The sequence below is a fragment of the Haemorhous mexicanus genome, chromosome 13 (assembly GCF_027477595.1).
Source record: "Haemorhous mexicanus isolate bHaeMex1 chromosome 13, bHaeMex1.pri, whole genome shotgun sequence".
Taxonomy (NCBI): domain Eukaryota; kingdom Metazoa; phylum Chordata; class Aves; order Passeriformes; family Fringillidae; genus Haemorhous; species Haemorhous mexicanus.
The window spans coordinates 3022953-3048763 of record NC_082353.1 but is presented as its reverse complement, the minus strand read 5'-3'; the positions used below and the strand labels follow the sequence as shown (position 1 = coordinate 3048763).

The window sequence follows — 25811 nt, the reverse complement described above, 5'->3', positions numbered from 1 at the left end:
TCGAGGGCACCACTGCTGCCAGCAATCAATGTCACATAAACAAACAGAAACGTCACACTCAGGAGAACACACAGACACAGAAAATTCAACAATTTTAAGGCACCAAAACCAAACTCTGCATTTTCTTGTGTTGTTCCAGCCCTGGACAGACTTTAGTTTTCCCTGATTTTTTGTTTGCCCTGGACAAATGCCCTTCACCCTCTGTGTAATTCCTTAAACAATCAGAGGGTGCTGGATGAGAGAGAGAAGTGTCCCCTCTGCTTCAGACCAGGCACAGTGAGACACTTGCTCTGACAAAGGCATCAGTGCAGAGCTGGTCTCTCCCTGGCCAGGTGTGGGCTATGGAAACAGTGAATCTGCTCCACAGCACAGCTTTGTTTGTGTGTTCAGCCTTGCCTCCATGCCAAGCTACACAACTGCTGGATCAGAGTGGGGCTGGGCCCAAGTCCAAACTTCCCCCAACTCGAGGGGAACTTGGATCCGTATCCCAGCACTGGGACTTGGCTCTGCTTCTAAATCAAGCTCTCATAATCTCTTGAGAAGAGGCAGACCCATGAATTGTCCACTGAGTTACGGAAGGGCAGCCAAAGCTGCTTGTTGCTGCCCACATTTGCTCTGCCTGCCCTGTGCTCCAGCAGAGGAGTTGAGGTGAAGCCTTTCTTTGACCCTGGAATGCTGATCTTAGCCTTTGGGTTGAGAAAAACCCATCCATCCTCAACCTGACGTTTTCAGTTCAGAATATTTCTTCTTTTCCTTCCTGTTCATCCATGAGGTCAGTGAAGTGAGGCACCAGGAAGGCAGAAGCCATCTCCTGGGACTGTGGCATCCCTGGGTGCTGCTCAGGGGCCAGGCACAGCTGGAGCAGTGGCAGGGCAAGCCTTGCACATTGCCCTGGCATTGCCCAGCACCTGGGGGGCCCAGCAGGGTCTGTGCCAGCCTTGCTGTGGCACCTGCCTCGGGGACAAGCTCTCCCATGAACCATGGACAGGAAACCACTTGCACTGGGGGTGATAAATCAAGGTGAAAAGGAGAGTGCCAGTAAGAAATGAGCTATGGGATGGAGGAGGGGAGCAGGCCCCAGGGATCAGTAGAGCTGGTTTGTGTTTAGATTGAGGTCTTCTCTTTCAGGATTGTCTTCTGTGACCCCACATCTCCACCCTCTGCCACCTTATTACTGTATTATTGCTTGTTACAATAATGACAAAATGTCTCATTATTGCTGCTGCCATCGATAACAGCAGCAGTTTATCAGCAGTGTTTGTTAAGTTAAATTCCATACCAATATCTATCTTCCCTCCAACACGATTTATCCATAATTTAAGACAGTCATGGAGGAGACTGAGAAAAATATATGTCACCTTAGTGTATTTCAGTGGTTCCATTGAATTATTTCAAATTAGGTCCCTTAAAGAGATTTACATTTTGTATTCCTAAGCTAAGCCTTTCTTGCTGCTGCAGAAGCTGATTTTTGGGGTCTTGTGGGGTTCTGTCACAGTCTCTCAGTGGTCACCAGGTTTCCAGAATTGTCAAGCCACCATCCTAAACATTCACGAGAACTTTTTCTGTTCTCTTTTTTCCCCATCACCTGGTCTGCTTTTGGAAGCAAATATTAAACATTAAGAATCTTGAAATTAAAAAAAAACCACTCGGGAAAGGACCTACTGGCAGTCTCTAAACAGAGACTATTCACAAATAGTGAATCCCACAGTGAAGGCCTGTGGTGTTTCCCCACTTCCCTGTACATTGTGAAGAGCTGTGTAACACCCTGCAGTGAGTGGCTGTGACCTCATCCACAGGCAAAACACAGGAGTCTGCTATTTCTTCCAAGATCATTTTGTTTGCAGTAATAATAAAAGAATTCCTTACTTGATTTCTGTTTGTCCTCCTGCTTTTCGGGCGATCTGAACCAGCTCTTTCCCATATCTCTCTTCTGCTTGTGCTCTGTTAAAAGAAAAACTCACTCAGTTTCTCTTAGTGGTGCCAGGATCACACTTACACAAATCCTGTCATTGTATCTGAAGTACAAAATAGCAGAAATGCAGCTTATTTGATTTCTCTGTCTCCTCAATCCTAGTTAACCTCTGAAATACTTTGGGTAAGTTTTTTCTGGAAGAAATGAGATAAAAATGAAGCCCATCCATGGCTTTGATTCCTGTGGAATGCCATGTTCAGCTCTGCCCCCAGAACATGGGTTCCTGGGAAGAAGGAGGTGAACAGAGATGAGATGAAGGTGTTCAGAACAGAGCAAAAGGAACCTAAAACTGATGGCTGACTCAAGCCATGAAAACACCAGCTGTGAGGGCAGTGAAGAACAGGTTCCAAAGGATCCATTCAAGAATTGTTGAGAATAAATGGGAGCCAGGAGTAGCAGGAGTATCTCCATCCATTAGGAAGTTGAGGAAGAGCTGCCATGGAGGCCGAGGGCAAAGGTGCCCTGGTGGTTGTGTGGTGAGGCTGGGGCAGCTTTGTGGAAGGGACAATCTCACCCAATGGGGAACTGTAACTGGTGACTCAGGACAGAGGCTCTGTTTCTATGGTTAATAAAGAAATACAAATATTTCCTTTGCTTTCCCTTCCCCCAGCACTGGAGGAAACTTCTATTCTCTTTTAAAAAAGTATTTGTACTAAATGTGTTACTTCCCTTCTCCTGGGTGCAGACCAGGGTGGAACCAAGCTGTCAGTCTTTGAGTAGCTGCTAAAAACTATGGAATGGTCAATAACAAATGATGAACAGATAGCCTGGTGCTAGCACCTGGGGGGAGGGATGATTTTGGTTAGAGTTCAGTTCTCAGAAGCAGTTTCAAAGCATTTCAAACTGTTTTGGCCTGAAACTTGGCACCTTAGAGAGAAGTACTCTTTGTTCAAAACACAGATTTGATGTGGGTGCAAGGCCCTACAACCCTGGAGGGTTTCAGTCCCATCAGTCCTCCCACTTGGCCAGGAGGTGCTTGGTATGCCTTTGCTGAGTTCCAGCAGTTTGAAGCTGCCCTTGCAGTTTTGCCCCAGAGCAGCTGCTGGGGTGGGTCCCTGAGAGGGTCCCACAGCCCTCCTGCTGGCCCTGGGCTCTGGGTGCAAATCCACATCTCCTGGGAGCTGAGGCAGGCTCATCCTGGGACTCTCCCCAGCCCAAGGAGATCAGTCAGGCACTGGAGCAGCAGTGCTGGCCCTGCAGCAGGAGCAGAGAGCTCCTGGCCTCTGTCCATGGCTCCCACGGGTGGAGCACTGCATGTGCTGTCCTCCTGCACTCAGAACTGCTGAGTTCCAGTGGGGTGCTCCTGCATCACTGCTTGGGACTCCTGACTGAGGAACAGGGTGCAAAACAGGGTGACAGGCCATGCAGAGGCACCTCTTCTTTTTCATGTTAGATGAATGAAATTTCATCAAAATGGAAATACACATAATGCTGCAGAAGAAGAATAGATTAATTTTCTTCTGATTTCAGTATCAAGAAACACTTCTGAGTCAGAGGCTTTGCTTAGTGCCAGTGCCTGTGCAGCAAAGAGAATTACTCCAGTAATTACTCCCACTTAGCTTGCTCAGTACACAAGTATCTCATGGGAAGAAAGCATGGCCAGTCCCAGCTCCTGAAACCTCAGCATGGATGGGACTGGACTAGCCCAGGGTCAGAGGAATTTCACAGGAGGCTGACACCATCTCTTCACATCTGTGTGCTGCTTTTCCCACTTTACAGCACTCCTGCACACAGCTTCTAGGTTTCCCTGCAGCCATTCAGAGAGAGAACATGCTTTGTGGTTTAACCCTGGGCTTTGCTCTGGAATACAATTGCTTTCTCACTCCCAAACCTCTTAGGCCCTTCTCTGGGCCAGTTAAGGGATTTGTGATTGGAAAACTGATGGAGTGTTAGTGTGGCCAGGGCCAGGGCAGCTGGTTTGAGGACTGCAGGAGTCCTTGCTGAAATTCCAACAGGAACCACATGGCATGGGCAGCCTCCAGGAAGAGAGATTCATCCCATCCTTTGATCTTCTGCTGGGTCATTCCTATGAGTGACGTGAGACCAAGCTGAAACAAACATCTGCCAGCAATAAACTGGAAATCACATCTTTGACTCAGTGCCCACCTCTCATCTCCTCTTGCTGCCCCCAGCAGGCACGTACCCACACAGGTGCACACGGTCTCTGCAATGTCCTGGGGGTGGGAAAAACCTCATGGAAATATTTGCAAAATGACTGTACGTGTATTTTTTCTTCTTTACAGAAAGAACTTTGTGCCTCCACCATAAACCAGGAAAACCCTCATCCTGCAACCTTCAGAAGCCTCTGCAATATTTTGGCAGGAGCAGAGGCGTGTGCAGCACCTGATGCAGAATTGCACTGCCCAAAGGCTGCAGTGCAGTTCTGAGCTCTGTAAGGAATGCTGTTGTATTTGCAGGGAGGAATGATGAATCTGACTCCATGCTCTCAGAAGGCTAATTTATTATTTTATGATACTATAGTATATTAAAGAATACTAAACTAAACTATACTAAAGAATACAGAAAGCATACTGACGGAAGGCTAAAAAGACAATAATGAAAACTCCTGACTCTCTCCAGAGCCCTGACACAGCCTGGCCCTGATTGGGCAAAGGGTGAAAAAAACTCCCAGCAGAATGCAATGGAACAATCACCTGTGGGTGAACAATCTCCAAACACATTCCACATGTGAGCACAGCACAGGAGAAGAGAATGAGATAAGAATTGTTTCCCTTTTTCTCTGAGGCTTCTCAGCTTCCCAGGAGAAAAACCCTGGGTGAAGGGATTTTTCAGAGAATGTGAATGCCACAGTATGAGGCCCAAAGGAGCTGTTTTAAACACTTGCAGCTAAGCTGCCATCAGGCAGATGTGACTTCAGGACTGTGTGATGTGTGCCAATACCACAGTCTTCCACTGGTGGTTGAGAAAAGCAACTTAAAAAGCTTCAGGTTTTGATGGGATGCTGCACAGGTGGTGAAACTGCCACCTTTGGGTCTGACAACTCACACACCCTTGGAAGTCCCAGGGCTTTAAAATCAGCCTTCAGAAAACCACCCTAAACCCAAAAAACTAGATGGGAACAGCATGGGAAGAAAAAGCAGGAGGGCAGAGCAGTATTCCTAAGGTGACAGTGCTGAGATGAGCTGCTCTGAGATTGCCTGCTGGATATAGAATCCATATTTGTGTGGTCTTTCCTACGTGTCCCACCTGAGTGAGTGTGTGCTCCATGCTACATGCTGACGCTGCTGAATGCACCTAAAAACAGAACCAAATTTCAGAGCTGTTTTTCTAAGTCACAACTACAAAAATGAATGGCAAAGGAGACAGAGCAGCAGTGTGATCCATATTTTCTCACCCATAAAATTGTCAGCTGTCCTTAGCTGCTGTTGAGAAGCACCAAGAAGCACATAATCAGGAGCATAAACTACAACATCATTACTCAAAGCCTGCTAAGGTTGGTGAACAACAGGGGCTGGTTTGGGTGTCTGGGTAAGGCTTTAGGTAGCATTTTATGTAGCTTTGTATTTGAAAAAGTCTCATTTTTGGCAGGAAACTGAAACAGTTCCTGTGGCAACAGCATGTTCAAAGAGAAACAAAAATGTGCAAGTCATTTTTGCCCTGCAAAAGGGGAAACTTAAAAATGTTACTTGTGGATGTAGGTGCTGCTGTGTACTTCTAGACCCATAATGAGGGGTCTTAGTGGAGCTCTGGGTTTCTGACTCTTTCAACCTTCCCTTCCCTTCTCAAGAGATTTCTATTTATCTACCTTCACATCACAAGGCTGGGATTCAAATTACTCAGGCTTTTCTATGCAAGCTCATAACAATACCAAACTGAGAAACAGCCTGCTATTCCCTTCCAGATGCCAAATGAGACAAAAAAAGGAGGCTGTTCACACTTTTTTCACTCTGATTTTCATACCTCTGCTTGAGCAAATCCTCCACGTCTTTGCACATCTTCTTCCCCTCCAGCAGCCGCTGTACGAGCACCTCGTAGCCAGTGTGGAAGGTGAACTCCTTGCACTGAAGACAGAAAGAAAAAGTAATAGCTGTTAAGCACATCAGTTCCTCTTACCTTAATTCTAATTCTTATTTCTTAATTCCTCTTACCATGTTTCTAAAAAGAAAGGCCAGAGTCAGCTCAGTGCAAATATCAGCCTGTGGGGCAGTGACTGTGCCCCCTGGTCAGCGGGGTTTTCACGGGAGGGCTCCTAGCACAGGCAGACAGGATTCCTGTGTTCTGCTCCTGCTGCTGCCACTGCCTCACAACAGGATCAGGACAAGCCATGTTTCCACAGGGAGCCTGAGCTAACCAGTCCACAGTGATAATGCTATTGAAAATGTAGTGGTGAATGTTTCCTGAGCTTTATGTTGCAGCATTAGGGTAAAATCACAGGCTGTGAAACATAAAGAGAATGAGTGTGTTCCTTCCCTCAAGCAGTTTATCTACAATACAAGCCCTTACATATGAACTGAATGCAGTTTATGCATCCATCCACTGTCCCCTAAGCAGTTACCATTTAATAAATGGCTTACTTTATTGCTTTCCACCACCACTGTGAAGAAGACAGCTGTTTAAGTTTTGGTACTTGGAAAAGATCCTCTGGCAAGCAACTGCTGGGCACCTGAGCTTGTGCCTTTTCTTCCTTGTTGCTGGCACTGGAGAGGAGCAGGGGAGCTCTGGGGATGAGTGGTGCTGGTTGATGGCAGCCTCCCCCCAGCTGAGGTGCTGCTCACACAGGCCTTGGGGCTTCCAGGGAGATTTGCAAATCTAGGAACAATTTTTTTTGCTTCTTCAAGAGCTAGGATAAATTCCCACAGACAATCCCTGGAAACCTACAGGCTGTAGTAACATTCCCAGTGCTTCAGTCCATTGTTAAAGCCATCATCCCTGAAGAAATAGGATGTCCAGCCCAAAACATTAGTTTTCCTAATGTTTCCAAGGCCAATTTACACACACATCACAGAAGGGATCCTGCTGTGAAATAAATGAGAAGCAGCAAGTTTTGCCATTCAGAGAGAAAAGTAGGAAAGGTTCTTGATAATACCCTGGCAATGGACTTAGCACTTCCCACCCCTCTCTTTTTTGTGAGGACATTCCAATGGCAGAAGGCATCACTGCTGTAAAAAAATTACCATAAATGGCTCCCTCTGCCTGGCAGAAACTCTGGTCAGATGCCCCACAACCAGCTCACACCCCCAGCATTTTAACTGAACATTTTCAGATGCAATCAGCTATATCCCATAGCTGTGCACACAGCTTTCTTGTCCCAGAAATGCTGCCCATGAGGTAAGTGAAAATGTCCTGTGGGCTGGCATCACCACAGCAGTCAGCCCCTGCCACAGGCAGCAAGGGCAGTGACAAGCTCACTGAAGTTAGTCTGCCCTTCTGCTCAATACCTCTCCTTGTTCAGTAAATGCTAAAACTCAACTGGTGCCTCTGCCCACCTCTTTTAAATGGCACACTTGTTACACTGAAAGGATGACAAATTCTTTATGTCTGAGAGAAGGCTTATTAAAGTCCTTAAACAGAGAATGCAACCCTAACTGGTTATCAGCCCAAAAACATGCACACAAGCACAGCAGTGTGCTGGGGCAGCCTGATGGGCTGAGTCCACTGGGAATTTCCCCCAGCCCCTGGAAGCATTGCTGCCTGCCAGGTTCCTCTGGGGGCTGTTCCCCTGGCTGGCCCTTGTAGAGAGGCTTGGCTCCCAAGGAGGGCTCCTACTACAGACACTCATTTAATCTATCTTCATTTTGGGGGGCATTCATCTCAAAATTTGCTTTCTTGTCCTCCTGTGTGTTCCCAAAGGATGTGGAGGCCCTGTTTCAGAAACAGCAGGGTGAGAAATGCAAAGCAGGGCTCACGGGGAGCAGCTCTGGCTGTGCTCTGAGCAGCTTGTGCCACCTGCCCTGGCTGCAGAGGAGAGGAAACACCACAGCCAGGGTGAGACAAGTGTGAGCTGCTCTGGCCACTCATCCTGTAGCACTGCTTCTTCATTTCCAACCACAAGGGAGCTACGAACCACTCGGGCCTCAGCTTCCTTGCACAAATGTTTCCCTTTCATTTCAACAGCTCTATTTCTTTTTTCACATGTTGTACAACTGCATCCCAACAAACCTCCTCTGCCCTTTCCTGACATTCTTCTTTGTCACCCCATTGATTCCCACGTGTTGTTACAGCACCTGTTCAAGGCTGAATAAATCCCTGTTGGACAAGGATGATGCTTTACCACTCCAGTAAAGACCAAGTGATGCTTTGTACCATGGCATTAATGTCAGCTCTCAAAGAAACACTTTTGGTCCATCAGAGGATTGTGTTTGCCTTCCTTCACTATCAAATCATAGCAGTGGCACTTAAATGAGCTATGATCTACAGATATACCTGCAATTCTCTCCTCTCCTGCTATTTTATTCAACAAGGTCTCAGAATATATTGGATTTTTTCACTACTGATCTCTTACTCCCATTTTGTACTTTGAAACTTTGATTTTTATCTCTTTTCTGTTACCCCACACTTGAAGGTTATCAGATACCTCCTGTACAATATTTCATTCTACCTCTTTGTTTCAAGCAGAGTTATTTCCAGCCCATTCTTCAGGTCTTATGGCAGGATCCAGCACCTCCCCCAGAGAAATGTCTTTGCCCCTTTCAGAGTTCTTCCCCTGCTTTGTCTGTTCAGCCCCGTTTTGTTTTTATCTAGTGTCTTAAGGATTTCCTGTGCAGCACCATAACTGACCCCACATTTTCTTTGTCAAGACAATCAGACAGCAAGATTGGATCTCATTAAACAACTGTCTGGCCTTGCTAAGCTGTCTCGCCTCTATTCCATTTTCCATTTACCATTTTCTGTTATAATTAGCACCCTTACTGAGTGGTTTTGCAAAAGCTGTTAAGCTGCACTAGTCAGACAGTGCTTGGTACTTCTCAGAAAGGATTTTGTTCTGATTCTAAGAAGTAATGAATAGTCAAAGAACTATTTTATATTTTTTAGAAATTAGAAAAACACTTTAATTAGATAATAAATATAGGCATTAAATGTGTAAAACATCATTGGCTTATACTAAAACCTAGTTGCTTGGAAGAGGGCGATTTGACTCACCACCAGTAATTTCTCTCATTGCCAATAAAGGGATTCTGCTCAGTCAAAGCGTGTGTGGCTGTGAAAGAGGATTTAGTCCTTGTTGCTAAAAAAGATTACTTATTCCTTGTTGTCCAACAGGCCAATAATTACCACCAAGAAAGTGCTTGACAGGGATTGCAGTGTTGTGAGCAGAGCTGTGTTGTCCTGAAATTCACCCCATAACTCTGTACGTGTGCTCTGCTCTCTGCCTGGGGATTTCCTTCTTGTTTTCTTCCTGAAAACCCCCAGTAAAGGAGGGGCAGCCTTTCCTCCCCTCTGCCCAGTGACAAAAGTTGCTTCCCTCCAGTGCAATGAGCAGCACTGTTCCTTCAGAGACAAAAGAAATGTGGAGGGGATTATAGGACTGAACCCCTATAAACTACAACTCCCGTGCTGTGGTTTAAGCAGAACAGCTTTTCCTAGAACACCTAAAAGGAGGCATGGAAGCCTGCAAGCAGAGATGATGACAGTGAGCACGCTGGGATACCCATCCTTCTTTCCTCTTCTGTTTCCCTCCCAGGATTAGCCATGCTGCTCCCTCCCAGCAGCCTTTTCCTGGCAGATCTGTGCCTTGGGACTGTGCCCTGTCCCTCCTGGTGCAGGTTTCTCCATGGGGAACCAGCCAGGCAAAGGGTGGGAGTTCACTGGGGCAGAGATTATTCAGGGCTGGCTCTGAGCTGGTCCCTGCAGCCATCAGGGAGAGGCTCTGAGGATTTTGCTTTGGAAATGAAGGCTGCAAGGGAAGACTGTCAGTGTCAGTTCCCTGCCCAGAGGGTAGGAGGTCCCAGGATTGCTGGGGGGTGACACAATTTCTTCTTACCTTCTGGTGGCACCAAGCTGAGTGACCTTGTGTGTGTAGCTCCCTAAGGACCAGCCTTATTCCAGAACGTTCCTCTGAGCCTCATGCTGCTGGGTGCTCAGAGGGAGCTGCAAGGCTCTTTGAAGTACAAGAGTTTACATTTTGAAGTGACAAGGCACCTAATGCAATAATATCAAGGAGGAAGGACTAAAATGCTCTGCTCATCACTGAAGCAGCTCTCAGTGAATGGACTAAACTGAAGCAAAACCATCCAGACCCATGCACAAAGCACTCATGGCACACCCTGCATGTCCAGCTGGTGATGGTCACAGTGACATGAGCTCATCAGGCCTCTGTGGCTGTGGTGAGGCAACTCTGGGCTTTTCTGCTCTGGCTGCCCTCCCTGGAGCATTTCTAACCATGCTGGCACCTGGCTTGCCCACCCAGGGCTTTGTTTAGAGGCACTTCACACAGCCCAGCTCAGAGCTCTCCCTGCTCCTGCAGGATGAGCCAGCTTGGCAGCACCTCAGCATCCCCCCAGGGCAGCCTCTGCTGCTGAGGCTGTGTGTCCTGTGTGGGGAGTGCCAGAGCTCCACCTGGGCTTGCTGCAGGGCTCTGGGAGCTGCAGGGCTCTCAGCAGGAAAGGGCTCACCCCAGCATCTCCAGCTGCAGCACCTGCTCAGCTGCTTTCTGCAGGGTGCCATGTCCAGGAGGTAAGAGGGACAGTAACCCCCGGGAACTGCTGGGCAGTGGCACCACCCTGATGGGCAGGAAGGGCTGGAAAAGGAAAATCTCCACAGCAGACACTGGGTGCATTGCTCAGTGCCCAGCAGGACAGTGCTGAGCTGTTGTGGTGCTAAAGAGAGCAGAATCCACCCCCAGTACCTGCTCTCCCTCTCAGGGGGGCTGGCACGAGCAATGACAGCCACAGCAGAGCTCTCAGGGCTTCCTTCAGCCTAATCTGCCTTCATTTAGGAATTATTTGAAATGCATTATCTGCTAATATTTAAAACAATCTTTTAAACCCCCCCCACCCCCCCACTTTCTCTTAAGTTTGGAAGTATTTCATTATCAAAGTTCATTCCTTATCTTGGTTCCTAATGATATTTTTCCAAAGCTTGTATCAGAAGTGTTCTCACATGGCTGTGGACTGAAAATGCTAAATGCTGCTACCCAATACAAATAAACTATCAACAGAGATTTTCAAAGTGAAAAATAATTGGCACTGAATCTGTTATGGGTATCTTTGGAAGTTTTCTCTAAATCAAACTGGTTTTGCATTCATATCTTGTTTAGTTTAGGTAAACTTGTAACACTTTTAGTAAAACAAAAACTTAAGATCCACTTTTCCAGAGTTAAAAAGGAAATAACTACTGGTGAGAGGAGGAAGTTTAGAGAGAACAGGGCACAGTGAAGTTTTGAACAAGCATCATTTTGACAATATCTTTTTCAACTGTCAGAAAGAAATCCTTTCTATCCACAGTGGTACCACACAATATCTCAGTCTGGACTGAAAGTAAGTTGTTCTGACTGAGTTAAATCAATTAATTGTATTCTTGCATCATACCACTGGGTACTGGCCCTGAGTGTTTCAAATCTTGTTCCCTTGATCTGCCAGTCTCCTTGTCAAGTGCTCTGCCAAGGGCTTTGTACGTGCAGAGGAGCAGCAAACAGACCTAAAGATGACTTAGAATCTCCAAGCACCTTGGACTGGATATTGCCTGTCATGTCATGGCCTTTCCCTGTAATTCAATCACTTGTTTTATGTTTGGTGGTTTTTCCCCTGGTACACTTTAAAATATCCTAGTGCTTCTAGAAGTGTACTCCTGATACAAAGTGTTTTGGGAAGTTTGCTGCTGGCTTTCTGCAGATGCTCTCCTGGAATGAACAGGACAGCAGTGAGCAGGCTGCAGTGTGTGTGCTGCAATCCCCTGAGCAGCTCTTATCTCGGGGTGCCCTGCTGTGCTGAGCTGCCCTGCTGCAGCCTCCTGTTCCTGTTCCAGGGCTGCCCCCAGCTCTGCTCCACCACAGGGGCACATCAAAGAGCCCTTTTCTAAACCAACCCCAGCTTTTCAGCCCTGCCCTGGGAATGTGCCAGCAGCTGCAAAGGCAGCTCAGCACCCCCGTTCTGAGCTGAGCACACACATGTGGGGGAAGGTCACCATGCCCAGAACAGAGTGGTGTCACATCAGAAACCTCTGAGCAGTGCTGGGTGCAATATCAGACCTCTTCCACACGTGTCCACGTCATAATCAACTGCTTAGTGCATTTAAAAGCATTTGCTCATGCTGTATTGTGTAAGAGTTCCTTTTTCCTACTGGCAGAAATCAGTTGGAATGGATGGGAATGTGATGGGTGCTTGTGCTTTCCAAGACTGACTGCAGAATTTATACGAGCTTCAAAATCTATTTTTTTTAAGTATTGATTTTTTTTCCCCCCACATAAGCAGAAAAAGCAAGGAAGAGTAGGTGGGTTGAAGCTGGCTGTACAAGATTTCTGTCACTTCTTGTAAATTCACTCTTTGTGTGTCAGAAACATAAATGTTTGCTCAGGATGTAGGTAGGGACATTTGGGTGATAATTCCACAAGTCGACTTGGGCATTTTCCACAGGGGCTTACTTTGCAGGTTTGCTGCAGTCTGTTACCTAAATCTGACATGCAGCACCTTTCGTGGGCAGCAAATGGTATTTATTGTCAGAAAATAGCATAGAGGTGAACCTTGAATGGAACCTTCAAAAATCAGAAGGGAAAACCCACTGCCTCTGCAGCATTCCTATTGCTGAGCTGCTGGACTGCCTCTCCCACTGCCCCTGTAGTGAGATTCTCACCAGACTTCAACCCTGCAGCAGCCAGGATAGGCAGAGGTAAAACTGAAACTGAGATCCACAAACTATACAGCAGCAATGCAAATGACACTGAGCAGAACAGTAACTCCCCAGTGGTCTTTTGCTCTTGACCCTGTGGGTTTTCTCTGAGAAGGAAATGGTTGATTTAGAGTTCTGCTGACAGAGGAATTTGCTCCTCAGCTTCCTGAGCCCTCGCCTGTAGCCACATTTCTCTTCACAGGGAAAAGCAAGGCACAGCTCTTCCCAAGAATAGTTCTGGGTTTCACATTCTCTGAACCGCAGAGAAAGGAAAAACAATTCTCATAATTTGCTGTGCCTGTGTTTGTGCCAAAGTAGAATGCAATATAGAGATTATTTACCCACAGTGATGGTGTTTTGTTTCCTTGGCCTGTCAGGGCCAGGTGTGTGTGTGTGTCAGGACTGTTGGATGACAGTCACGAGATTCTGTGCAGTGTGTGCAGGGTTGGGTGCTTGGCAGATTCAGTTTAGGTGTAATGTAACATAGTGTAATATAATATAGAATAATACAGTATAATTAAGTCATTAATTAGCCTTCTGTCATCAATGGAGTCCTCCTTGTCATTCCCTCCTTTGTTGGGGCTGCCCTGCAAATACTTGCCCTCCCCCCTGGCACCCTGGCCTGCTCACATGCTATGTATTAGGCATTCTTACAGTCACACCATATTGTTTGGCTCTCTTCATGTTTTAAACCCTCCCTAATTTGCACAGATCCAAAGGGATGGCTGCACAAAAGCCTGCCTCACTTTTGCAGATGCTTTGCTGGCTGGCAGGCTCATGGCACACAGGGAACAGCCTCAGTTCCAGTCTGCCAAAAGGACTCTGCTTGTGCTTATTATCTCTGTTTTAGGTTGTCTTCTTAATAATTTGATCAAACATTGTTCTGAGTGCAGTTCAGAGCCCCAGTGCTCCTTTGCTAGCAGAAGGAGAAAGGAGCCAGCAACAGATATGAATCACAAGAAAAACCATGATGAAACTAGAAATCCATTCAGGAAATCCACACAGAACAAACTTCTGGAACACCTCTGTGATGGGGTTAATAAGAAATGGGACAGCAGGCAGCAGAATCCCTCACCAGTTTTAATGGGAGCTTGATGTGGCTACATGACACAGGTTTGAGGAGGCAGCACCCCTTTGTATTTTCTCCATATGGCTTCAGACAACAGCTAAATCCATAAACTAAGGTGGCTTTTCCTTGGGAGCCAACAGAGAGGCCAGAAGTGAGGATTGCACCTCTCTTTCAGAAGGCACAGCTCTGTCACCATGGTCCTTCTGACACATGACAGATAAATGTGCCAGTGGTGAGATCAGATGTTCCTTCAGTCTCCTACTGAGCAACATTAGCTACACAAGAGAAACTGGAAGAAAAACGAGGAGAAATAGAATCTTACAAGTAGAGGGTACTTCTGTTTTACACAAAATAATGGTCAGAGATTACTTTTGTTTCTATTCCTCTTTGGTTCATCCTCTTCCAGTTTCTTCTCTGTTATAGGAGGGCTCCTGTCCTTCTACAAGCACTGTGAGCTCAGTCCCAGACCTCGGTGAGTGAAACTGAAACAGCCCTGACCTGCTCAAGCACAGAGATAACTGTCCACAGTTCTTACAGAGCCACTCGAACCAGACCTACTTAGTTAGTACATTAATTTATTTAAAAAACTATGTGTCTTTCTCCTCCTTGTCTTAAAATGCTTAGAATTGTTTCCTGTCAGTTCTGAAAAAGGCACTTCACAAAAGTCACTGCTGAACCTATGCTCCCTTTGTTACTGGTGTCCCCTGGCACATGGGGAAGGGTAAAGCTTCAGGAAATATTCCCAGAGTCTTGCTGTAGAAGGGGAATGAATTAAAGATTTACTTCACTTCTTAGTAAAGATTATTTCAATATCTACATGGTACCAATTCCATTTCACAAGAGATCTTTGCCACCTAAATGATCATTTTCAACATATCCGATTACTCAACATGATGCAACATTCTTACCCTCCATTAGAGTCTGATTGTGTCATCCCCTGCCACAGCTGCCACACCACCCCCATGTGCTGCCTGTCCAGGGAAGGGGAATTGCATCTGAACCTCTTTCTCCAGCTGTTTTATGTGGGGGTGAACCTCGTGGCACGAGGACTCCGGGCTGCAGGCAGTGGCTGTGGGCAAGGAAAGCTCCAGTTCCTGTTGCAGAGTGTGCCTTCCCCTGCAGAGCTCCCAGAACCACAGAGGGCTGTTCCTTCTCCTCCTTCCTTCTCCTCCTCCTCCGCCTTCTCCTCCTTCCTTCTCCTCCTTCTCCTCCTTCCTTCTCCTCCTTCCTCCTCTTCCTTCTCCTCCTTCCTTCTCCTCCTTCTCCTCCTTCCTTCTCCTCCTTCCTTCTCCTTCTCCTCCTTCTCCTCCTTCCTTCTCCTCCTTCTCCTCCTTCCTTCTCCTCCTCCTCCTCCTCCTCCTTCTCCTCCTTCCTTCTCCTCCTTCCTCCTCCTCCTTCTCCTCCTTCCTTCTCCTCCTTCTCCTCCTTCCTTCTCCTCCTCCTCCTCCTTCTCCTCCTTCCTTCTCCTCCTTCTCCTCCTTCCTTCTCCTCCTTCCTTCTCCTCCTTCTCCTCCTTCCTCCTCCTCCTTCTCCTCCTTCCTTCTCCTCCTTCTCCTCCTTCCTTCTCCTCCTTCCTTCTTCTCCTTCCTTCTCCTCCTTCCTTCTCCTCCTTCTCCTCCTTCCTTCTCCTCCTTCCTTCTCCTCCTTCCTTCTCCTCCTTCCTTCTCCTCCTTCTCCTCCTTCTCCTCCTTCCTCCTCTTCCTTCTCCTCCTTCCTTCTCCTCCTTCTCCTCCTTCCTTCTCCTCCTTCCTTCTCCTTCTCCTCCTTCTCCTCATTCCTTCTCCTCCTTCTCCTCCTTCCTTCTCCTCCTTCTCCTCCTTCTCCTCCTTCCTTCTCCTCCTTCCTTCTCCTCCTTCCTTCTCCTCCTTCCTTCTCCTCCTTCTCCTCCTTCTCCTCCTTCCTTCTCCTCCTTCTCCTCCTTCCTTCTCCTCCTTCCTTCTCCTTCCTTCTCCTCCTTCCTTCTCCTCCTTCTCCTCCTTCTCCTCCTTCCTTCTCCTTCTCCTCCTTCTCCTCCCTCCTTCTCCTCCTTCTCCTCCTCCTTCTCCTCCTTCCTTCTCCTCCTTCCTTCTCCTTCTCCTCCTTCTCCTCCTTCCTTCTCCTCCTTCTCCTCCTCCTTCTCCTCCTTCCTTCTCCTCCTTCCTTCTCCTTCTCCTCCTTCTCCTCCTCCTTCTCCTCCTTCCTTCTCCTCCTTCCTTCTCCTCCTTCCTTCTCCTCCTTCTCCTCCTTCTCCTCCTTCCTTCTCCTCCTTCTCCTCCTTCCTTCTCCTCCTTCCTTCTCCTTCCTTCTCCTCCTTCCTTCTCCTCCTCCTTCTCCTCCTTCCTTCTCCTCCTTCTCCTCCTTCCTTCTCCTCCTTCCTTCTCCTCCTTCTCCTCCTTCCTCCTCCTCCTTCTCCTCCTTCCTTCTCCTCCTTCTCCTCCTTCCTTCTCCTCCTTCCTTCTCCTTCTCCTCCTTCTCCTCCTCCTTCTCCTCCTTCCTTCTCCTCCTTCCTTCTCCTCCTTCCTTCTCCTCCTTCTCCTCCTTCTCCTCCTTCCTTCTCCTCCTTCTCCTCCTTCCTTCTCCTCCTTCCTTCTCCTTCCTTCTCCTCCTTCCTTCTCCTCCTTCTCCTCCTTCTCCTCCTTCCTTCTCCTTCTCCTCCTTCTCCTCCTTCTCCTCCCTCCTTCTCCTCCTTCTCCTCCTCCTTCTCCTCCTTCCTTCTCCTCCTTCCTTCTCCTTCTCCTCCTTCTCCTCCTTCCTTCTCCTCCTTCTCCTCCTCCTTCTCCTCCTTCCTTCTCCTCCTTCCTTCTCCTCCTTCTCCTCCTTCCTTCTCCTCCTTCTCCTCCTTCCTTCTCCTCCTTCTCCTCCTTCCTTCTCCTCCTTCTTCTCCTTCCTTCTCCTCCTTCCTTCTCCTCCTTCCTTCTCCTTCTCCTCCTTCTCCTCCTTCCTTCTCCTCCTTCTCCTCCTTCCTTCTCCTCCTTCCTTCTCCTCCTTCTTCTCCTTCCTTCTTCTCCTTCCTTCTCCTCCTTCCTTCTCCTCCTTCTCCTCCTTCTCCTCCTTCCTTCTCCTCCTTCTCCTCCTTCCTTCTCCTTCCTTCTCCTCCTTCCTTCTCTTCCTTCCCTCTCCTCCTTCTCCTCCTCCTCCTCTCTGCTTAGCAAATGCACCTTCATTCTCCATCTCCAGAGAGAGCCTTTACCAGGTGTGAGCTTTGTCATCAAAGCCCAGCTTCATCTTCCAAAACAGCACTCCTGCCCCAGTAAAACCGTGTTTTCCCACAAAAAAGGATTCTGTCAGAAGCCCAGGTCCTGACCAAATGTCCATCCAGGCCCTTTCAATGGCAGGGCCCTCCTTTCCTGCTCCTGGTGCTCCTGGGAATTTCCATCCCACTGAGCAGCAGCCCCAGGGCTGTTTGTCAGTCCTGACTTGTTAATAACCCTTCAGTAATGACAGCACCTACTGCAAGGAGCATCAGGGGATGAGACTCAGACCTCAGAGCTGCTGACCACCTATTTTCCTTTTTGTCTTTGGCCCCACCCTTTATTTTTTATTTTTCTTTCATATTAGGAATACATTAGGCCTTGAGAGCAGCACAAAACATCTTCTGGATTTGAAAAGCTCTTACATTGAAGGAAAAAAATCTTGTGTTTATTTATTCATTTGCTCTGAATGGAACCACAGGAGTTGGTATCTCTAAGCTAGCCTGACCTGGTACATTTTCACTTAATTCCCAAGACTGTTGCCTTTCATTTCAAGCAAAGATAAAGTTGCATGAGGAGTTTTGGAACTTTTCGATTCCTCAGTCTTGTTCAGTGACATTTTTCCTCCACTTTAAAGAATTACTAAGCTCTATGTACAGTAAGGCAATAATTCTCTGGGGAAGTGAAAAGCTATTGGGATCCAGATGCATATTTTCAATGTGGGCTTTTTTCTTCACCTTGACACCCTGAGCAAGGCTGAGTGATCTCCATGCAGAGCTGTTCCCCCAGCCTTCACCTCATCTCAGCCTCAAATCCCCAAACTCTTACTGAACAGCACTGCAAGCTTTGTACATTATTGAACTATGACTGCTGAGGAAAGTTTTATTACAAAACCTAGATTAAACTGGAGATGAAACCAGTGTTTTCTGTGCCAAATGCCCGCTGGAATCTACCTTGCTGTGGCAAGGCAGGAAAATGAAATCAGAAAAAGGTCTTCTTGAGCTAAAGGAGCTGAAATACAACCAAGCAGCCTAACTTGCCTTCCATGCAAGCACGCAATGAGTGCTACTAGACTGAAATTCCAAGTGTTCCCCTGTGCCTAAGAAGCAGCCCAAGCTCAGTGTCTGCAGGCAGTGACTGAAGAAAGAGAGGCAGCTCTGCAGGAGTGTCAGGAGTGTCAGCCTGGAGGGAGGAAAGGGACAGGCTGTGAACCACCCAGTCCTGCCAGGAAAAATCTGTTGAAATGAGATTCCTAGGGACACTCTGAGATTCACCCTGGAGAAGCTCTGGTGGGAGGAGAGGCTGAGGGCTGGCACTGCTCAGCCTGCAGAAAGGGGCTCAGTGTCTTTAAATTCCTGCAGGGGGGAGCAGGGAGATGGAGCCAGGGCTTTGCAGGGGCACCCAGTGACAGGGCAAGAGGCAACGAGCACCTGGGGAAATTCAAGAAGTCCTGTTTAAGCACAGGAAGGTTTTTGCTGAGAGGTGGTGAGACACAGGATCAGTTGGCCCAGAGAGGCTGTGAGATGCTCTGAGCTCTGCTGTGACTGGCCCTGTGCTGGGTGAGGTGAGGCTGGAGATGTCCAGTGGCCCCTTTCAGCCTCGGCCATCCTGGGACTGCCTCAGAAAATGCACCTCAGTGGGCTGCTCTGACAAGCCAGAGGACACCCCTGATCTCTGAGAGAGGCTCCATTTCCAGTGGCTGTGACAAACACTCTTTAAGTGGTGTTGGTTTGATGGAGCTGTGTACAGTGGGCAGAGTCCATGACTCACCTATTCCATATTTAAAATACAGACTCATGGCACACTTAAAATTGGCAGAAATAAGAATCCTCCCCTTCCCTGAGCCCAAGTAAAACCAACCAACTTTTGCAGAGCAGGATGGATCAAAACAAACCAGATACAGCTGTGTAAAAATATTAACAGAGTTGTCACAGTCACTTAATTAATTGATCAACCAATTTTAATATTCAAACCTCTCAGCTGCAACACGGTCATCAGAAAATTATCATAAAGTGTATTTAACTAATTATTTCAGTCACTGACTCAAACTGAACTCTCTAAATCCATTCATCTAGTGTTAGCTCATTTGAGCTTCATTTTAGCTGTTGTGCTCTGCTCAAAACTGACTTGTGAAGCAAGTGAAGTGTTTCCATAGCCACAATGACTGCTCAGGTTTTCTGCTTGTAATTTCCTCTGGTTTCAATGACTGTTGTGATTGTTTCCCCAGCACCCTCCCCGGGTTCTTCTCATTGCCTCAGGGAGCCAATGTCCCTGAGCAGCTGGGGAAATGGAGGAAGAAAGTACATGCAAAAAGAGAGTAGAGCAGCCTCTTCTGTGGAGATGAAGTCGACCTCACAACAAACAGACATCAGCTGGGCAACCAGTCCAACTTGTCCAAGCTGGTTCCCCCTTTATTCCCCATTTCCACATGTCCTGCAGCAATGACTTGGCCTGGATGTGACCAGCACTGTAACCACACCTCTGGAGCTCAGGGAGTGCAGCAGGACCATGGCCACACCTCTGGAGCTCAGGGAGTGCAGGACCATGGCCACACCTCTGGAGCTCAGGGAGTGCAGGACCATGGCCACACCTCTGGAGCTCAGGGAGTGCAGGACCAAGGCCACACCTCTGGAGCTCAGGGGGCACAGGACCATGGCCACACCTCTGGAGCTCAGGGAGTGCAGGACCATGGCCACACCTCTGGAGCTCAGGGGGCACAGGACCATGGCCACACCTCTGGAGCTCAGGGAGTGCAGGACCATGGCCACACCTCTGGAGCTCAGGGAGTGCAGCAGGACCATGGCCACACCTCTGGAGCTCAGGGAGTGCAGGACCATGGCCACACCTCTGGAGCTCAGGGGGCACAGGACCATGGCCACACCTCTGGAGCTCAGGGAGTGCAGGACCATGGCCACACCTCTGGAGCTCAGGGAGTGCAGCAGGACCATGGCCACACCTCTGGAGCTCAGGGAGTGCAGGACCATGGCCACACCTCTGGAGCTCAGGGGGCACAGGACCATGGCCACACCTCTGGAGCTCAGGGAGTGCAGCAGGACCATGGCCACACCTCTGGAGCTCAGGGAGTGCAGCAGGACCATGGCCACACCTCTGGAGCTCAGGGGGCACAGGACCATGGCCACACCTCTGGAGCTCAGGGAGTGCAGCAGGACCATGGCCACACCTCTGGAGCTCAGGGAGTGCAGGACCATGGCCACACCTCTGGAGCTCAGGGAGTGCAGGACCATGGCCACACCTCTGGAGCTCAGGGAGTGCAGGACCATGGCCACACCTCTGGAGCTCAGGGAGTGCAGGACCATGGCCACACCTCTGGAGCTCAGGGAGTGCAGGACCATGGCCACACCTCTGGAGCTCAGGGAGTGCAGGACCATGGCCACACCTCTGGAGCTCAGGGGGCACAGGACCATGGCCACACCTCTGGAGCTCAGGGAGTGCAGGACCATGGCCACACCTCTGGAGCTCAGGGAGTGCAGCAGGACCATGGCCACACCTCTGGAGCTCAGGGAGCACAGGACCATGGCCACACCTCTGGAGCTCAGGGAGTGCAGCAGGACCACGGCCACACCTCTGGAGCTCAGGGAGTGCAGGAGGTGCTGACAGCAGATCCCACCTTTGTGCTGTTGTGCAGGGAGATGATTTATCTCAACCTGCCTTGTGTCAGTAGGGTCAGATGCAACTGGTGCCATGCCATTCAAATCAAACTCGGTGCAAACTCCCTCTTGCAAAGCTGGGATGCCAGGCTGGAAGGTTTGCCAGCCTCATCCCTGCCTGCCTGAGCTCAGCCTCGGGGTGCTGGGCTGGCAGGAGCCTCCCCAGCTCCAGTTCCTCCCAACAAACCTGCCCAGTATCACTTCCTCCTCACATACCTGCTGCAAGACAATGGGCCCTGCAAAGCTCAGCCTCTACAGGAAAGCAGGGTAGCTCCTGCTATAAAAAAACTTCCTATATTGAGTAAAACAATTGATGCTGTATTTCTTCAGCACGTTGCCCAATAAGTTTAGGAAATAGCTTTACTGTGACTTTTATCACCATGGAGCTCTTGTTCCACAGTTAAGAGTCTCATCAGAAGCTAAATTATTTGTGAAGCTAATTACATCTTTTTTTGGCATGTATAACAGACCATTGTGTGAAAAAGCTACAGCAGGAGTTGAGAGGCTCATCTACAAAGTCAACTTCACACTGAACCTGAGGCTGAGCATAGCCTGAAGTCAAAGCAAGTGACATTATCATCTTTGTAGCAGTCCCTGCTCCTGGAGCACTCCCACCGTGCTGCAGTGTCTGACCACAACCACAGCTCCACAGGCAGGGATGTGAAAGGACCAGCCCACAGCAGGGCAGGGGAGCAAATCCTGCCAGCTCATGTTCAAGGCCTGCTTCATATTTGCCAGCCTGCATCTCCCCCACACTTTTATATGCGAGCTGTGAGAATTCACAAGCCCCAAGCTCATCCCACAGCTGAGAAGGAGCAAGCATTTCACACTTCAAGCACTTATTTTTAAATCCTAAGTACCATAGGAGCTCATGACACATTTTCAGAACTGACTTGGCTGCTTGAGTTTGATTCAAAGCTGTACCAGGGAACAGATTTGCTCCCACTCAACTCTGGGCACTTTGGAGCCTGCCCCAAAACCAACCAGCTCCTCTGGAAGTTTTCCTCATTCCCTGTTCCCAGGTGGGTATGGCAAAGCAGGAAGTGGTGCCAGTACCTTCCTATCCCTTGGCCAGAAATTGCTGCATTTCAGGGGCTGCAGCTGCAGTTTTGAGCAGCAGGTTGGAGAGAGACTAAATAGAAGGAAAAGGCAATGACAGAAATTGCAAAGGAAAAGCAATAATGAGTGCAAGAACAGAGAATGAGACTCAGAAAGACACTCCGTGGCTGAGGGGGAAAGATTTTCTTGGATGGTGGTTTTTGTAACAAACAAAATTACTGTTGCTCTGCCTGTTAACATAACCCCATTAACACGGGACATCCTGGTGCCACATACACACTCCCCTTTAACATGGGAATTCCCCTACCTGTCTCATGTGATGCAAGAGAAGACAGGTAACATCTGTTAGGCTTGTATAGCAGCCCAGCAGAATATTAATCCATCAGCAACTGCCCTACACTGGCTATCACAGCCCATCTGAATTTCCATCTCACTAACATTTTCCAAAAAATGTTATCAGAGGATAGAAAACTTCTGCTAGGAAGCACATTTTAGTGCAGACTTTGAGCAACTGTCCCTTAAACCATTACAGAGAGTGTGGAGCATATAGAAATAAAATTGTAATTAAATTGTAATTTAAAAATACACAGGTTTTTGTAGCTCAGGCCATGCTACAAAGAAAGTAAAAATGAACTAAGTGTGGAAGTTTTAGTACAGTACACTATCACTGCTACATTTATTTGGAAAAGAGAGGATAAAATTTAAACCTGTTATGAGGGATGAGTTGCATTTTCCTGGAAGACAGCACACCCTGTTCTATGAACAGGGAGAACTTTGGGGAGGGATGAACAGTGTTCTTTCTCTGTTAGCTGGGGAGATCTCCTGCTTTCAGGGTTTCTTTACATATTTTACATGAGGAAAGCCCTGCTTACCCAAAAGTTTCCTGATGGTGGAGCAGGGAGCAGCTGTTCAGGGACACCTCGGCAGGGTGAGGCACAGGGAGGGGGTGCAGCAGTCAGAGGTCAGGGCTCTGTGCTGAGGCACCCACCCCAGGGCAAACACCTTCTGGGTGTCCAGCAGAACGTTTCTCTTCAGTGTGCAGACCAAATACAGGAGATAATTGCTCGCTGAAGCAAACCACATGAATACATTTTCCTCTCACAACAGAACCTTATGAATGCAAAAATATTTGCTGATCTTGTGATCCGGGGGCATGCTGCACGCTTGTGCTGCGTTGTGCAATATCCTGTGAGTTTTCACTTTTAAAGACTTACTGGATAGCTAAAGCTTCTGTCCTGCAACCAGATACATTCTTGCTCTCTAAATCAAGCTGGGCAATACATTTCCAGCCAAAAAACGTGAAATCCAAAGATGCTTTCCTTTAAATAAGGTGTTAGCTTCAAAGCCAAGCAAGGATTTGAGTCATAGTAATGTGACTAAGCACAGGGGAGAAGTTTAGGGAAGAGCCATGAAGAACCAGCCTGGCCAGGTTGTCAGCTGCCACTAATCACCCTCACACTGCTCCCATGCCTTGACTGATTCTCCCTGAAGACCAAGGCATTGCAAAGTAACTATACCAAATGCACCAGCTCTAAAGTCAGGTGGGCTTGTTTTCCAAGGCAGCTCAGCAAGGCAAGGGCTGAGGTCCCAGGGCAGCTGTGTCCCACCCTGTGCACTGCTCTGTGCAGTCAGTGGGTGCAGAAATGAGGAGAATCTCACATAGGTGTGGTCATGCACAGCTAGTCCCAACATCAACAGCGACTTTCGTATTTCCTCATTGTATTTTTATTCTTTTTAACAGTTCAAATCTAGTCCTGCAGTGGGGGTGGGGAGGGCTTCCTGGAAGTGCCAGGAGGATGGTGGTTCACTGAAATGTGTTTTTGCCTCTGCCCTTCTGGTTTCTACCAAGAGAGGGTTTACCCTGAAGCGTGGGTGGAGAGAGAGAGCACCAGCAGAAAGAGCAGCCAGGCAATGGCAGAAAGAGCTCATATAGCTTCGTGTCTTTCTTTAAGTCAGTCCTTGATGCTGGATAAATAACTGCCCAGAAAAGAGGCAACCACATAACATCCTGTTTACTCAACTTAGCAATGATAGAATTTTGATTTTGAACTTTCATTCTCCAATTGCAAGAGAAACTCAGATTATCACAGAGAAATTACTAAGGTCCTTTCACCTTGTAACTGCAGGGAAAGAGCTTGAAAACAGGAGACCAGAAGGATTTTCAAACAAAAGTCAAATAACAGGTATGGAGCAGATCTCCTTGTTTCAGTAGTTGCTGGTTTTAGGTCAGCTGTGAGTGTTTGGGCTTAGCTGTGGAGAGTCCCTGCTGGTCCTTTCTGACCTGTGCTGCCTCATAGATCCTGGGCTCTGCATGCCTGGGAATGCTCCTGGCAGCAGGGTGGGAGTCTGGAGGGAGCTGAGCAGGAGCATTTTGCTCGCAGCTGCTGGCTCTGCTCTTCACCTTCATTCAACAGGAGGGAATTCAGCCTATAATTAGCAGCAGCTCACCTGGGAGCCACTTTTAGAGCTGAGGACACTCACTGCAAGCAAGTTCTTAGCACTGTGACACAGACAAAGCCATGTCCCTTTCAAAAGGGGCTTCTGGCCCTAGCACAGGAACTGGGAATGTCAGTGGTTCTGTGGGGACTGGATATATTCTTTACACTGCACTCTTCTGCCCAGGATCAAACACACTACTAAACACTATGGTTTTGCTTGGAGACAAATTTGGATTTTTACTAAACTAAATTGAGAACACAGAACAGCATTAAATTAGTTTAAAACTATATATAGAACCAAGCTGTATTTAAAAAAAATTAAAATACAGATACATTGCATATAGGAAACACATAGTAAATGCTCACTTACCCAAAAAGCATCTTTAAACTGCAGCTGGGTCATTATTATTGCTCTGTGAAGGGGTAGGAATCCTTCAGCAAGTCCGTTGTGGGGTGAGTGGCAGCAGGCACAGCTCTGAGTCTTGTCACTGCACCCCAGCCCAAGCAGAGAGTGCAGCACATCCACAGAGCTGTCACTGCTGAGGTCAGGCTGGTGCCAATAGCATGGGGCTGTCCCAGGCAGCTCAGAGAAATGACCTGTGGCTGTGAGGGACAGAAGGCAAAAGAGCTGTTGCTCACACACAGGCTCAGCACCCGCACCCCAAACCTGTTTCTCTTCTGGTAAACAGTTAATATTGAAATGAGGAAGCAAAGAGATGTCAAATGGTGTCAGGCTGCTCCTTGCCATGGGTGTGTGTGAGCGGACAGGAAAAAAATAGAGGGGGGAAAAAAGGCACTAAGTTCAGTGATATGATTTGATCAGCTGCAGGAAGAGAGAGGACAATTACAGTGCAAAAGAAACCAGCACAATACAAAGAAACAAGCTATTCTCTAATGCTGTGGTCTGCAAAGAAAAGGAAGCAAAAGAAACAGAGGTGCCCCATTTCTGCAGCACCTTGTGGGGCTGGCAGAGGCCCATGCCTTTGCACATGGGAAGCTTGGCTCAAAGCTGCATTTTGCAGCTGGAAAGGCTTTTCAGGACTCAGGTTAAATTAAGAACCCTGAGAAGTGTGCAGGTGTCTGCACAGATTTATACCTGCACGTCGATGTAGAGAGCACTCCTGATTTGCATGCCCTCACACAAATGTTCATATGAATATGCAAGATATGTGAAATTTAGAAGTAAAATCCAAAGTCTTGAAAAAGAGAGCTAAGAGTTTGTTAGCACCAGGACCTGGGCAAAGCCTCACAGACCAGTGAAGGAGTAGCACCCAGACCACACTCAGCACACTGCTGACACCAGGGATTTCAGGCAGCTCCTCAAATCAGCTCCTCCAGTTGTTATAACACAGCTGCAAATAACTGAGCACAGGGTAGCACTTCTAAAGCTTCCCTGAAACCCTCTCCAAAGCACCTGTCCTCCAGGTGAGGTTGCCTCTGTTCACCTCCTTAGGATGTTTTAAGCATTTGTAAATACCTGTCTGTAAACACTCACTCGCATTTTTGGGGTGAAAAGAAAAGAAAGGAAAACTAGTCCTGTGGTAGTTGCCTATGTGGCAGCTGTCTGTCCTCACCAAGAACACATCAGGACTTACTGATTTCCAACCAACTGCCTGACATTGCTCTGGGTGCTGCTGTTCCCTCCTGCCC

At 48.0% G+C, this 25811-nt stretch overlaps 1 protein-coding gene and 1 long non-coding RNA gene across 5 annotated transcripts in view; both read right to left on the bottom strand.

Moving 5' to 3' along the window:
- The window catches only part of PSTPIP1 (proline-serine-threonine phosphatase interacting protein 1), a 53514-nt gene extending 28259 nt beyond the window's left edge, over nt 1–25255 (bottom strand). Inside the window, exons 1-4 of one of the 4 annotated variants that reach the window (XM_059857900.1) lie at nt 25117–25255; nt 24532–24764; nt 5894–5994; nt 1867–1941 (exon numbers count right to left, since the gene is read on the bottom strand). In XM_059857900.1, coding sequence (XP_059713883.1) covers nt 1867–1941; nt 5894–5994; nt 24532–24564 — 209 coding nt within the window. In that variant the 5' untranslated portion in view covers nt 24565–24764; nt 25117–25255. Of the gene's footprint in view, nt 1–1866; nt 1942–5893; nt 5995–24531; nt 25076–25116 lie in introns of those variants that run through there. The other 3 variants (XR_009488064.1, XM_059857901.1, XM_059857898.1) reach the window with 3 other exon arrangements.
- On the bottom strand, nt 2619–5884 carry LOC132333122 (uncharacterized). Its single transcript, XR_009488065.1, has 2 exons — nt 4079–5884; nt 2619–3998 (listed from the first exon to the last, which is right to left on the bottom strand). It is a non-coding gene; the product is annotated as an uncharacterized LOC132333122 (long non-coding RNA).
- Nucleotides 25256–25811: the final 556 nt, after the last annotated feature.